This window comes from Nothobranchius furzeri, chromosome 16 (genome assembly GCF_043380555.1).
Source record: "Nothobranchius furzeri strain GRZ-AD chromosome 16, NfurGRZ-RIMD1, whole genome shotgun sequence".
NCBI lineage: Eukaryota > Metazoa > Chordata > Actinopteri > Cyprinodontiformes > Nothobranchiidae > Nothobranchius > Nothobranchius furzeri.
Window position 1 is genome coordinate 47,798,943 of NC_091756.1, and position 14,958 is coordinate 47,813,900.

Below are 14,958 nucleotides of genomic sequence, written 5' to 3' on the forward strand. Positions count from 1 at the left end.
TTGTTGTTATTGTTATTGTTAGCCTCAAGGGCAACATGCCGATTATCACTTGTAAGTCGCTTTGGACAAAAGTGTCTGCTAAATACATAAACATATAGTAAATTTCAATGGAACACGTGTGTGTGTGTGTGTGTGTGTGTGTGTGGGGGGGGGGGTCAGATTTCAAAGGTGGCTACCCTAGGCCATTCCCTGGACACGCCCCTGTTTCCTTTTATTTTCAGGTGTCAGAACATTCAACGCCAGTTTTAAGTGCTTCTGAAATTTGTTGTGATTTTCAGCAACAACTTTTCCTTCTGAGAATAAACGTTTTTACATGTGATCAATCTTCCTCTCTTTTGGATATTCACTTCAGGGACCACTTCTGCGTCCTCTACCCTCACAAATTAACTTTACTCATTTTACATTCATTTATTTTTGTTTTCATCCAAAGAGACTTGCAGGGCCAACGTGCATGTTTTTGGTCTGTGTGAGAAAATCTGTGCATGCACGAGGAGAGCAAGGCTGCATCTGGGATTCGAACTTGCAACCCTATGCTAGCATCACCTTTTACCTTACAAAGCTGCTGCTAATGTGTTAATATTTTTAAAGTTACATCTAAATTTAGCTGAAATCTGATGCACACTGTTAACACTGCTACATTAGTTTTTTTCTACAAAAAAGGGAAAATTAAAGAACATAAACCGATTAAATCATTCGATCCTGTTGACACAGACACTGATAAAATGAGATTTCAAGCTTCTCTTTCCACTTCTCTTAGCAGCAGGAAGTGAAAACACTTGGCTTTGAAAAACAAAGCATCATTGTGGGCTGAAATGTCAGCTGTGCTAACAAGCGAGTTATAAAAAAGCACCCTGAATTAAAATGTGTGAAAGCATCAATTATACATTTTAACAGCATGCTTAAATATTTTGTTTTTTTTGCGGGTTAAAATAATTTTTTTATTGCTGAATATTAACATTGTTTTCCTGTGCTGCACAAAGAAGTACAACTGCGCCCTCTGGTGGCTGTAAAGCGACACATCAGCTCAGATGTGAACTGGTTAAAAAATGGAGGAAGTTACCTGCTCTCCTATGTTAGCGGTGGTCTTTAGAGTTTGTTTCTGAGGCCTCTGCTGTGATGCTGGATCAAGATCTGGTGGCTCAGGGGAAAAGTCACATTCAGTTGTGTGAATCTCTGGGAGCGTGTCATACACATCCGGTGGTGGTAAAGGGAAATCCTCATCATCTGTAAAAGTCCGCAGCTGTGCTGCTGGTTCATCTTGCTTTGAGTTTTTCATCTGCAGCTGTGTTTCTTTGATCTGATCTGCAGGATGAGGCTTTGAATCCAGTTTGTTTTTTGTTTCTGAAAGTGCCACAGGGATTGAAAAAGGCTTTAATGGGTTTTCTATAAGTTTTAAAGTTTGTTGTGAGCTGCTGATGGTGTCCGGTCCCTCCTTTAGAGACCCACATGGAGCCACGTCTGGCAGGCTGAGGCACAAACCAAACGTGGAGAATCTGTACATCTCCTTCGAGTCATCCCGTGCTGCTGATGTGCGCATCACGCTTTTCGAGTCATGTGTTTTCTCAGCCAGACACTCAGCTGAGTCTGACTTGTGAGGACCAGAAGCGAGCACTGGGAGCTCCCTCATGTACTGTGCGGGGACGTAAAAGGGCTTGGTGTGCTGGTCTTTGCGGACGTGCCACCAGTGCTCATTGGTCTTGGAGATGAGGATGAAGCTTTCGTTGGGTTTGATGCACACAAGCCGGCCATTCTTCGCAGTGTACTCATACTCATACGCCACCGACACCCGCGCCATGCTGAGCTGCAACCACCCACCTACTGCGAGGACATCCTGGAAAAGGGAAATAGAGGAAATGTGACATTTGTCTGACTTTCCAGATTCTAAACATCAGCTAGGGGCTGACACGTCACTCTGCTGCACACTTCCACATACTAAAACAAGTGGCCTGTTTTAACAGGAAACTAGCCTCCAGCTATCATAAAACAGAGCATGACTCTTATCGCTGGCTTCTGACTGTGAAAAATGACATGTGGCATATTAACATTGTGACAAAAACAAAGGCACACGTAGGAAGCAGCGTGGGGAAGTCCCTGCTAATCAAACACATTGATTATCACAGAGGTGTCAAAAGTATTCACTTCCATGAATCAGATGAAAGTATAGACACTAGAGTTTAAAAAGACTTGTGTAGACGTTGAAGTTACAACTCAAGTTTTTTGCCCAAGTAAAATAAAAAAATGATTTTAATACTAATTAAAGTGTAAAAGTTAAAAGAATGTAAATAAAAAAGAATTTCATGAAGGAGAATACTTAAGCTGCACCACAGCCCTACCACACCCCCCAAAATGTATTTTCACAAAAAGTCATAATGACAATAAACATGATATAAAGGGGTGTGGGGTGTCTGGTTATTACCGCCACAGTCAACCCTGCTCCGTTAGAGAAGTAGATTTGTAGGAAAACATTATAAACATTGTTTTAAATTATTTTACATGTTTTAATTACAACAATATAATATCTAGTTCAGTTACAGTTACTTTAGACCAGGGGTGTCAAACTCATTTTAGCTCAGGGGCCACATTGAGGGAAATCTAGTCCCAAGTGAGCTGGACCAGTAAATTAAAAACAACTTCAGATTGTTTCCTTTGTTTTAATACAATCAATAAAAAACAAAGCTGGAGCCTGAGGACAGTGTATCCAAAATAGTACAAGTGCAACACCTGAAGTGTACTTGAAAATTTGAAAAAATAAATAAATAAATAAACATTCCTTAGTGATTCAAAGAGCTTACAGATCACATGGCTAGATCAGTTTCATGCAGCACTTAAAGTATATTTGACTCATTTTACTTTACATCTTTTAGCTTTCACCAGCACATCAATATCAGAAGTCACATCCTGAGTGGTGGCCAACTTCAGGATGTGATTCAAGTTCTTGTGTGAGCCTTGAGCGCAGCTTTGTTTTATTTATACTCATTACAGAGGAAACTTGCTCACAAAGATAAGTTTATTTTAACTCTACATTGTAAAGTATGAAAATAAAGTTTACACAACCATCTCGAGGGCCGGATTTAACCCGTTTGCGGGCCGGATGCGGCCCGCGGGCCGCATATTTGACACCCCTGCTTTAGATACAACAGTTTTTCAGTTACTTTCAAAATATAAGCCAACAATTTAGCAAATATGCGGTACAACATTAAAAATTATGGTAAATTCTTCCTCAATTTATTTTTGATTCAAGGTAAATACATTCCCACGCTTTATTTCCACATCTCTCATTAGGCTAAATTATCACAAACAATCGTACTTATTAGGTCTTGCTCTCAGCAGGGGGGCTACTGAGGAGGAGTCCAAGCTTGTTGTCAGGGTGGCACATGCCCACCCTAGACCCTAGACCCACCCCTGCTAAATAAACAGACAAAATGTCTGAAGCAATGTCACTGGGACAGATTAACCTACAATGTGCGTTTAGAGAACGAAAAGCGGAAACATGGTGGTGGAGGGGTGATGATTTGGGCATGTGTTTCACCTTGCAATTATATTGAGTCACAAACAGATTAAACCATCCATCCGAGCTGATGTATGGACCAAGCAGAGTCTAAAAAGCACAGTTATCACAAACACAACCAAAAAAAGACCCAAAGTCCAGACCCTGACCTGACTGATAAGCTGTAATCCGACGTCAAATGATGTAAACAAACAGATTTGTAAAGAAAAATTGGGGTAAAATTCCTCCCCCATGATGAGACATTGATGGGGTCATGCAGATTCTGGCCTTTTTTGTTGTTGTCAATAACATGTTTGAATCAGTTCAATTTTTGCATTAGTTTCAGTTCGCCATGTCTAACTGGAGCCTTTCTCGTGATCTATGCCCATATTTAGGGGTTCTTATGAACGAGACGTATGGCTTTATGAACACAGACAGAACAGGAAGCTGCTTGCCACAAAGAAGCAAGTGAAACATCTCCAGGCCAACCCCATATCATCAGTTTGAAAAGTGCTTCACCGCAGAGCAGGAAGTTTGCACCAACCTCGGCTTGGCGTCAGTCTGACGTCACCGCCGGCAATCTTAATTTGTCCTTCTTTTGTATTTCTGAAGCATCTTTAAGAGGTTTGGGGGCTCCTGCAGCAGGAAATCAATCATTGATTGGGATAAAATAATCAGTTGTTTGTGGTAAAATTATCATAAAAATAGAAGATTATTGTACATGAAAATAAATAAATAACATGTTTTTTTTTTTCAAAACACTGACGGATAAACTCTCCTATGATAAAACTAAAATAAAAGTAACAAATATTAGGCCGGACTCACACCGTCTGGGTTATAATGGTGAAATAAACACGTCTACTTACCTGTTCAAGTCGTTTAAAGTTCCCCGTGATTGGATGTCTGTCAGAGAGCCACCAGATCAGACTGGTGAAGCTCAATCCGCTGCTTGCAGATGCAGATTCAGCTGCTGCTTTGTTTCCTGTTCCGTGCACTTCCACCAAATCGAGCTGTGTGTGAAGCGTCCAGAGCTCTGCAGCCGCATGAAATGGGAAGTCTGACTTTAACCAGCTTCCCAGTCTTTTCTTGGCACGTAAATTCTGTTTACAGCGGTAACTCCCCAGCTTAGTTGGAGAGGCGTGTTGGTGACTCATCATGGTGAAATAAAAACTTAATACACAGTCAGGCAGTTAACTGTATGTTGACAATAGATTTGCACGATAGACATTATTTTTGCTTAGTTTTTGTTTGAACAAGACAATTTCAATCAGCGAAAGTTTAAAATTTGAAAAGTAAAATCGCTGAATCGAATGAAAAACATGTTTATTTTTTCTGCCATCACTGTGCAGGCACACAATGGTGCCCTCTTGTGGGCTCTTTGATTTGTTACACTCTATTTGTTTTCATCAATCAGCATTTTAAGGACTGACACCGCTTTTACACACAAAAACAGAATTAATATCAAAGTTATGAGATTACTGACTACAACTGACGTTACAGCTCACGCTTGTAACTAAATAGTAGGCCCACGGTGTTTCAGTAGATGGGGTCGCGCGATCATGTCTTAATTTCTAGTACGTTACCATTTCTGCGTTTTATCCACCCGCAACATGCTCGACCCGCGATTCGTTACAATTGTTTTTTTACAAGTAGAGGAACCCCGCTGTGAGCGGGGCATCAAAAAATTAGGTTAGACTCATGTTGTTCCTCTCCACGGAAATCTTTAGTAAAAGGCGAAAGATTTATACGATCTGAAGAGAAACATGAGTGATCTGCCGTTGCAAAGAAATTCTGGGGAGGTCAACCTCCGACGTATCCCTTTCGCTTACGGTGTCAGTAGCAGAAACCACAAAAACGAACGTTTTGAAAAACTATTTTAAGTAAATTGGTTGGTATGTAACTTACATTTTACCAATTCGTCGTTTAGAAAATACAACGTTTCATTGACAACCTTTAATTCTTATACACGCGATGCATGATGGGTAATAGGAAGTTGCTATCTCGTAAAATCACAGACAAATAACGCACAAGAGCGTGCTGCAAACTGTGTATTTAATCTAAATAAATACAAAGCCGCACGAACGTATTACAGACTCAACAATCCACTATGAAGAAAAACCACGCGCATAAAATAATATGAAAAAGGCTTTGAATGTTGACGCATGCGCTGTAGACCGACGGTAAGTGACTCCACGAAGTGGCTCTCCAGCTATAGGGATATGCATGTCATTAATGACTGTTAAAATAGATGTGGCATGTCTCCTACGTTTATTGCTCTTCCAGAAATCTTGCATTTTTAATTTCCGATGTATAATACAATGAAAAACGTTCAGAGATGGTTTCATAAAGGCTAATCCCAGAGGCACATTTATACGTCTACTGGAATTTGTGTATATTTTTTAAGTATTTTCCCTAATCGTCTAATACAATCAGTGTTCTTATGGCCGAGTTGTGTTGAAAGTTTCTCAATAAAAAGCATTAAGAAAACACACTTACCACATACATCCTTTTTTATAACTTTAAATATATGACAGTCATTTTAATGTTCTTCAGATACTTGTATACAAAACTCAGAACACCAACACCAACACTTTAATTAACAAATGTAGAAAACCTGAGGACTTCATTTTTATGGAGAAAAAAAATAAGAAATAAAAGACATTTTTTTTTAAATGAAAAGTCTTCCTAACCTATTTATGGCAGTAACTTCTAGAAAAACTGGTGTGTTTTACTTATACATATTAATATATATATATAGTTTTTTTCTAGTTATTGGTATTGACATGTCAGTTAAGTTTATTTTAAACGTAACATTTTATTTGTGGTTCAAATACCTAACAAACCTTCAACAAAATGCTAATTTTAATTGTTTTACATCTGTTTTCACTATCAAATTTAAATATGTTCAAATAAAAGTATTAGAACAGAGCTGACAGATGACAACGTATAAAAAGATTTAGTACTGGAAAACATAAAAACGTCAACGTGGCAGGACATTTTGTGTACTTGTGAATATTAAAAAGACAGGTTTCATAACATAATGAATGGCACAATGAAAATACTTCTTTAGTATTTCTGTCTACATGAACAGATAAACAGTGTGGATGAGTCTTATGTAGCAGCAAATACTCACAATGGTGCTTTACAGTTTTAAACAGGGCACTTTTTAGCCCCCACACATGAAATGCTCATCTTGGTCCACGTTAACCAGAATGACAGACTGGTTTTATGTTAACATTTGGTCTTTGATTTAAATATAAATGTACTCTGATGTTTATTATTAAAAAAATAAGGCATATTTCATTTTTCAAGGTTTCCTCCAGTGGGATTTTTAAGCCTTTTGTATCTTCCAACTGTACAGAAAATCCAACAATTAGTTAATGTTTTTACACAGAGGCCAAGGTGGAAAGTCAACAACTTTCTGCTTCCTTTAAGAAATTAGATATACATAAAAAATATATTCAAAGTGTCTGTGTGCAGTGTCACGCATCCCTTTCCAGTTCAAATGGCCTTGACATCAATCAGGTGACCATGCTGGATCCCCTGTCGCTGGGTCTTGATTCCCTGGAGTTTTCTGCCGTGAAGCGTGAAGCGAGACCAGGCGGCCAGCTGGAGCAGGGCGCAGGCGATAGGCACGAAAACCAACATGTAGAAACAACCCAGGCGGAGAGGTGGAGTCCCTGAGCTGGAGGCAGCATCAGACACCATCACGGAGTCCTTCAAAGGCGCTCTGTCAAAAATATCATAACCTGCAGAAGAAAAGATAGAAAATTATTCGATTCGACAACAAGTGCATTTATTATGAACAAGTCAATTGAGTCAATTTTATTTATACAACTCTTTACAACAGCTAAGTACTTAACAAGTCAAATACAATAAAACACAGCAACTTCCTATAATGTTGAGAATATGACTCAAAAGAATAAAATAAAATACACACAAACAACATAAAACCAGTTAAAAAACTCAAACTGATCTAAAAGCAACAACTTGAACAAATAATCCATTCATTCCTATAGCTAAACCTTCTTGTACATTGTGACTTGTCACTATTGCATGTACCTGTGTAAACACAGAGCAGCCAGGTGCCGATGAGTGGGGCAAAGGTCTGTCCAGGTTTGGTTAACAGGGCGACCATCCCAAAAAGGAGGGCAGAGGCAGCCTGCTGGCGTCGGTTCACCACAAAGTCCTCATCGACCAGATCAGAAACCACCAGTTTCAGCAGCTTACAGGTGCCCTCTGTGAACACCCGGTTGCTAAAACAGTGAGAAGATAAGAAGATTAAAGGATTCACTTATACTATTTACTGTCCTTTTGTAAAACAAGGTTTGAAATTGCCGACTAATAAAAATAACCAAACAAACTAAAGCAGAAACAGACGATCAGGTGGTCTTACCTAGCAATGAAAATACACAGCAGATAAATGTGGTCAGCTCCTGCTAGCAGCATAACTACACTCAGTCCCAATTTGAGCAAGAACAGCCAGCGGATGACCTGATAAACGCCATATCGCTGGCACAGTGTCAGGAAATACATGTTGTTCAGGTGAGGGGCGACGTAGGAGATCCCTGTGAGAGAGAGCAGGCACAGCCGAGTCGGACAAAGAATACAGAAACAAGCATTTAAACGCTAAAGTGTAGAAAACACTTCAACAAAACACCCCTGACACACACACACACACACACACACACACACACACACACACACACACACACACACACACACACACACACACACACACACACGCACACACACACACACACGTTAGTTTGTCTGCTGATGGAGAGCACTAAGGTAACTATTTATTCTGCTCCTGACGAGTAAAACACACACTGAGTTATTTGTTAAATGAGTGGCGTTTTCAGCTCTTACCCAATAAAATGGATCCTGCAGAGGCGGAGATGTTATCAGACAGAAGGTGTTCCAGGAACAGAGGAAAGAAGTTGCTGTTAAAGTGGCAGTGAAACACCTGCAGAGCAAACAAAATTAACTCAGAAGGATGGACCGGATATAGAATCTATGAATATACCAGCAGACGTTTTACTACACTTCTTACAGTGTTATTGATGACAGGCGGTGGGATCGGGAGTGTTTGGGACATTTTAATTATATTCCATGATGCTTCACAATAATAAAACAAGGCTACATCCATTTGTACTTTGGCCTACTTTATTATTTTTAACAACTCACCTGAATCAAGTTCATTGACACGAACCACAGAAAGTTCTTGTGTTTGGAGAGCTGCTTGAGGTACTGTCTGATGGTGACGGCTCGGTCTGGTTGTGTGAATGGAGCCGAGCCAACACTCAGCCTGGGACCATGAAAGAGAAAGTGAAGGCAGTGAGAACAAAATTCATTCCTCATTCATATTTTTCTAATCTATTAAAAGCCGTACTCTTTAAGCGTTGACGCCTCGTCTTGTTTAGGGTGAGCGTCCTTTTTAAAGCGCCGCTGCAGCAACCGAGACACAAAGAAAAATCCCAGGATGGAAAACGCCGCCAGCGTCACACAGAAGAAACGAAAGGAGTAGAAGTCTTCCTTGTCCCAGAACCAGTAGGACAGGAAGACGGAAAGGGAGCCCAGAGCACTGAACACAGAGCAGTGAAAGTTGAGGCGCGTGCGGTCGGCAGCAGATACGGCGAGGTCGGCCAGCAGGGCGCTGTGATGGAGGTCGACCATGGTGAGGAAGCCATCGTACAGACACAGGCAGAGCAGGAACTGTAGACCCGGGCTGGCCCACGCCACCCAGAAAGCCAAGAAGGACAGAGAGAAGAGAGGTCCGTTTGTGGAGAGGGCCTTCAGACGCTTCAGCACCACCTCTGGAGTCGTGATCTGGGAGCCCGACCTGTTGGGAAAACGTAGAGAACCAACGGGATCAGTGAGGATTTACCGATGAGAAAAACTGGAGGTAATATCAACAAATATCAGCAAATGCAAAGTTTAAACACCACAAATCCTGGTTTTAATGGTGCCGGCGTGACACTAAACACTAAGATGTTAACACCCTCGAACTAAACAGTTTATGTTTCACACAGAACTGCAAACACAAGTGACGGGATCGTGTTTGACAAGTATGGTGTGATGTTTAGTTGTCTTTGCTGCAGCCAACAGAAGAGTCTACAGGTACACATTTGTGTGTGTGTGTGTGTGTGTGCGTGTGTGTGTGTGTGTGTGTGTGTGTGTGTGTGTGTGTGTGTGTGTGTGTGTTCTAAAGCCTTTGTCAGATGTGATGTTTGGGCTGGACGAAGATGACCTGAATGAAATTATGTCTGTAAGGTAAATGCAAAAACAATTCCACAAACACAAAGTCCTCATGTGTTTTATGCACCAATAGCGTCGGGCGTGTTGGGCGGAGGGTAACTCTGAAGTGCCTTTTTCCCATCCCTCTGACCCCGGGTTTCCACAGGAGCCGCCAGCAGCACGTTACTGCAGCAGCACGTCTTGCTCGCGTAAGCTGCTGCTTGACCCTTCCCACGAGACGTGAAGCAGCAGGGGAGCAGCTGTCACCGACCGAGCACGAAGTCACACGAGTGACTTCGTCAGTAAACACAACAACAAGCAGGAGAAAACTACAACATGGCTTGTGTTTTATGTTCTGTCCATTTTATAATCGCCAATACAGACCTGAAAAACAAAGGAGACCGCTAGCTACGTGATAACTTCTCACGGGGCCGCACAGTTAGTAACATTTTTAAAAGTAAAGCGACCGGAAGGCAGTACGTTCTTTATTCTGAAAATCTCGGGAGCTTCTCTCCATTTCCGCGTCAGATTTCCTGTCTTTCCTTCCCCAAGCATGTCTAAATTGACCCGTTTCAGAGGCGTCGCGCGTAGAAAATAGAACCGGCGCGTAAAGGCCGCGACATGCTGCTCCTGAGACGTGGCCGACTCGCGCTGCTGACGGCTCCCGTGGAAAAGGTTCTGTTGACCACAGCCGTTCCTATCAGCAGCTATGACGTGCTGCTGCAGTAACGTGCTGCTGACGGCTCCTGTGGAAAGCCGGGGTGACTCTATCCTCGTATAAACCCTCTTGATCTACTACGGTAGCACGGCTCGGGTTGCGAATGACCACAGTCACCAATTCTTGTCATGTGTCTATGTATGTGTCTATGTATGTATGTATGTATGTATGTATGTATGTATGTATGTATGTATGTATGTATGTATGTATGTATGTATGTATGTATGTATGTATGTATGTATGTATGTATGTATGTATGTATGTATGTATGTATGTATGTATGTATGTATGTATGTATGTATGTATGTATGTATGTATGTATGTATGTATGATGTATGTATGTATGATCTCAGAATTGTGTGTACTGAAACTCTAATTTCCCTCTGGGATTAATAAAGTATTTTTGAAATAGAATTGAATTCAGAGGCATACCAAGTCATTTTTTAACCAAAAATATTAGTTTTTTGAAGGGATTTATTGAATTTTGTATATTTCTCATGTACTGTTCACATTATATTTAAAGCTGCTTTAACAAATTTACAGAACAAGCTCTCCCCTCGTGTTATTGGTGGAGATACTTAGACAATATATTTATAACTATACTATGTAGGAATGTTGTAGGAGGCATGAAAAAAAAACCTTTTAAACTAATTTGTTTTCCATATTTGCCACTGCAGCTTTAATGGTCGTCTTTAAATGCACCTTGCTTGTTTTATCCCCTTTAGAATATCTCACATTAACGTATAACTGCAAAAAGAACGGTTCATCTGCTTCTTTTCCTATATTTCCATGTGAATGCTGAAATATTTAACATGGTGTTATTTATTGAACACTTACTGAGGAGAGCTGAGGAAGGAGCGGTCACTGAGCCAGCCAAAGAGAGGGTCGTTCAAACTGTTCCAGATAAGAAATATGGTCTAAAAAAAAAAAGGAGGTAAAAAGACATAAAAGAAAAAAATAATTTTGTTTAATTTTAGCCTCAAATTCCCCCCACGGTTTAGGATCCCTCTTCCTCACTCACCTCTCCCACCCAGAAGGAGATCTTATCGATCTTGTAGATGGCCACAAATGTCTCCACGTAGTACAGCAGGAACACATTGTGCAGGATGGATGTGAACAGGGCCAATGAGCCGTAAAGCACCGCCGTGGAGGAGACGCTCTGCCAGCAGCCCCAGACACTCCTGCCCATTCTTTCCTCTCAAGCCCTTCCTCTGTGTGGAGCTGTTCTCATCTCTCGGCCCGGACGACCCACATTCACCGCCTCATTTAATCCTGGAAAATAAAAGTAAAGCAGTGTTTAGAGGTCAAATTCACTGAGCTGTGACTGGAAGCGTTAGAGAGTTAAACACATTAGCTTAGCATGTCACATAAAACACAGACGGGTTCTTTTGAGATTTAGAAAAAGCTTGCATGTAGTGAAATCCAAAAGCTTGAAGCAAGAAGTGTTTTTTGCTAAGCAACAGCACAGTAAGTACTCATTAAAGTTGTTAAGCTGTGAGCAGCGATTTCTCCTCAGATCCACACCCAGCTGGGTTTTCTCTCAGCTGCTGCTGTTATTACAGCTGTCTGTCACCATAAAAAGCTGAACTGTGTCTCTGTGAGGTGACAAAAAAGTCACAGTTACTTTTTCAGAACAAGCGTTTTGCTGGTTTGTGAATGTAAAACACATAATTTACGACTACTGCAAAAGAAGAGAACACAATCTAAAAATTTAAAGAGCCTGACACCGTTTTGTCTGACTTTTTCTTCTCCACTCAAACTGAGGACACACTGTCCCCATCGTGAATGCAAATCCTGCTTCCTTTTGTTAATCTATGGCTTTGTTTCACTCCCCCTCTTGAAAGTCGATGCGAATTCTGTCATGAAATGCTCTTTAGGAAAAAGTTATGATGAACGATCACTTAAAAATACCAACACGCTTCTTTTCTACCTCATATTTGACGACCGCAAACTTGAGAAATCCGAGAGGAGAAAACCCGTAATATCTAAAAAATAAATAAATAAATAAATAACTATCTGAAGGCAACATTATTCTGTGCGAGAGTACTATCTATGCCAGGGGTATTCCAATATGGACCTGGAGGGACAGTATCCAGCTCGTTTTAGTGGTTTCTCTGCTCCAACACACTTGATTCGGTGGTTAATCACCTGTGCAGCAGCTCATCAGGCTCTGCAGAAGCCTGTTAATCACCTGCTGATTTAAATCAGGTGTGCTGACGCAGGGTTAAAACTACAACAGGGGCGATGGTGGCACAGGAGTTAAGTGCTCGCCTCGCAATCGGAAGATTGCAGGTTCGAGACCCGCTCAGTCTGTCGCTGTCGTTGTGTCCGTGGGCAAGACACTTAACCCACATTGCCTGCTGGTGGTGGTCGGAGGGACCGGTGGCGCCAGTGCTCGGCAGCCTCGCCTCTGTCAGTGCACCCCAGGGCAGCTGTGGCTACATTGTAGCTCATCCCCACCAGTGTGTGAATGGGTGAATGACTGATTGTGTTGTAAAGTGCCTTGGGGGGTTCCAGGACTCTAGAAGGCGCTATATCAAATACAGGCCATTTACCATTTACAACGAGCTGCATACCAGCCCCCAGGATCAGAATTGAATACCCCTGATCTAGACACTGCAGGAAGATTACAGCTTCACATTTTGATCATGGCGAGATCACAAATTCCCAGGGCATGTAACAAGAAGCTTTTCCTTTCAGATCCCAGCATTGTTACAAGATGGATGAACCATATCACTTCTTTAACCAGCTGGTTTCTAAACAAACCAGAAACATCAACATACATCCAGGTACCACATCAAAGCCGTTCCCACCTGTGGGGAGATCGTTTTGTTGGGACACAGATACACACCTGTTATGTTTACTGTGAGGGCCAACAGATAAGAAAGCAAAGCAGGCTGGCAGTACAGAAAAAAGGTCTCCTGAATTACTCACGTCACATGCATCTGCAATAAACGTAGGTGATGAGTTTGCATCGGCAGGCTTTTTACAGAACATTTCAGCTGATAATATTTACACGATAGTAGCACAAGAGGAACTGCTGATTTGTACCAAAGAAGAGAAACGATTTTTTTTATAAAGCGCTTCACTAAATACAAATCACGAGGAAAAACCAAGAAGGAAGAACCAAGATAAAAAGGGTTGAAATGCTTCCATTTACGTCAAAGATTTGCGACAGAACTACGAAAATAAGCATTCAATAATATTACTAGCTAACTAGCTCCTTTATTAACTTGTTTGTTGACCAAACTTTCTTTTCCTCGACGAATACATTTAAATCATCACATACACGATGTTAAGTTTGTACCGAAGCTAATCGGTCGACATATGTCTCGTTTGCTAAAAATTATTAGCTTGTTGAATTTCCTACTAGTGCTCGGTTTAGTAAAGGTTAGCATTAGCTAGCTAGTTAGTTAACGTCACCCGGTTGTTGCTTAAGGAGATAAAGTAATTCACAACACACTCCAGTTGGATGGAAATTGAAAAGATACGTGTTGCGTACCTTTAAAAACGCCGTTGTTTGAACACAATCCGTCTCGTTTGTACCACTGGGAAGCAGCGGTGTCTTCAGCAGCAGACAGCCCACTTCATGACCACTCGAGTGGGTTACTCACGCCGGTGACGGCTGTAGTGGATTCATCACGATGGGGGTTCCCGGTGTTCGTGACTCATAGACGAGCACAACAGCGCCCCCAGCTGGTTACTCGAAGAACTCGCGTTTATTGGTGCTAATCTGCGTCAATACGCCAGAGGGCGCTGTTTCAGCGCACAATCCTATTTTTCTTTTATCATAATATTAAATTTATATTATTTTTTTTTAAATGTAATTGTGTTGTTCAGTACGGAAAGACTGAATTTAAATTTAAAACGTGAAATGTTTAGTTTTGGCTACGTTAAGAAGACGTTTAATTTGAACGATTTTTGAACTACTGAATATTCAATCTTGTTATGTTACTCGAATGTGAAATAGCCAAGAAAGACGGTGTTTTAAATAATCGTTATGTTTTGCTTACGAATGGCAAGAATTCATACAAATCTTAATCTTTTGTTGAGTCTTTTAGTCAAAATTTTTTAAATACATTTTATTCGTTACTGGTGTGAGCAGAGCAGAAGATATAAGTTTATTCTATCTGCTCCTTTTCAGTCAAGTATTAATAAGTTATTTTGTTTTTGTTAATTCGTTTAATTACTTAAAAATAACAAACAAACAAACAAACAAACAAACAAACAAACAAACAAACAAACAAAAACAAACAAACACACAAACACACAAATAGATAGATAGATAGATAGATAGATAGATAGATAGATAGATAGATAGATGATAGATAGATAGATAGATAGATAGATAGATAGATAGATAGATAGATAGATAGATGATAGATAGATAGATAGATAGATAGATAGATAGATAGATAGATAGATAGATGATAGATAGATAGATAGATAGATAGATAGATAGATAGATAGATAGATGATAGATAGATAGATAGATAGATAGATAGATAGATAG

At 40.6% G+C, this 14,958-nt stretch overlaps 2 protein-coding genes and 1 non-coding gene across 4 annotated transcripts in view; all 3 read right to left on the reverse strand.

The window, feature by feature from the left end:
* The window catches only part of arhgap27 (Rho GTPase activating protein 27), a 30,662-nt gene extending 25,811 nt beyond the window's left edge, over positions 1–4,851 (reverse strand). For both annotated transcript variants that reach the window (XM_070545745.1, XM_070545743.1), the window contains exons 1-2: positions 4,354–4,851; positions 1,061–1,831 (exon numbers count right to left, since the gene is read on the reverse strand). In XM_070545745.1, coding sequence (XP_070401846.1) covers positions 1,061–1,831; positions 4,354–4,644 — 1,062 coding nt within the window. In that variant the 5' untranslated portion in view covers positions 4,645–4,851. The remainder of the gene's footprint in view (positions 1–1,060; positions 1,832–4,353) is intronic.
* Positions 4,852–5,143: 292 nt separating this feature from the next.
* Positions 5,144–5,257, reverse strand: LOC129166628 (U5 spliceosomal RNA). The gene has a single exon (XR_008565613.2). It is a non-coding gene; the product is annotated as a U5 spliceosomal RNA (small nuclear RNA).
* A 1,160-nt stretch (positions 5,258–6,417) lies between these two features.
* On the reverse strand, positions 6,418–14,086 carry mfsd13a (major facilitator superfamily domain containing 13A). The gene is made up of 9 exons (XM_015962761.3): positions 13,948–14,086; positions 11,467–11,717; positions 11,283–11,362; positions 8,883–9,332; positions 8,678–8,798; positions 8,360–8,456; positions 7,884–8,055; positions 7,550–7,743; positions 6,418–7,236 (listed from the first exon to the last, which is right to left on the reverse strand). The coding sequence occupies exons 2-9, from the start codon at positions 11,632–11,634 to the stop codon at positions 6,989–6,991; spliced, it is 1,530 nt and encodes a 509-aa protein (XP_015818247.3). The 5' UTR covers positions 11,635–11,717; positions 13,948–14,086; the 3' UTR covers positions 6,418–6,988.
* Between the last annotated feature and the right edge of the window lie 872 nt (positions 14,087–14,958).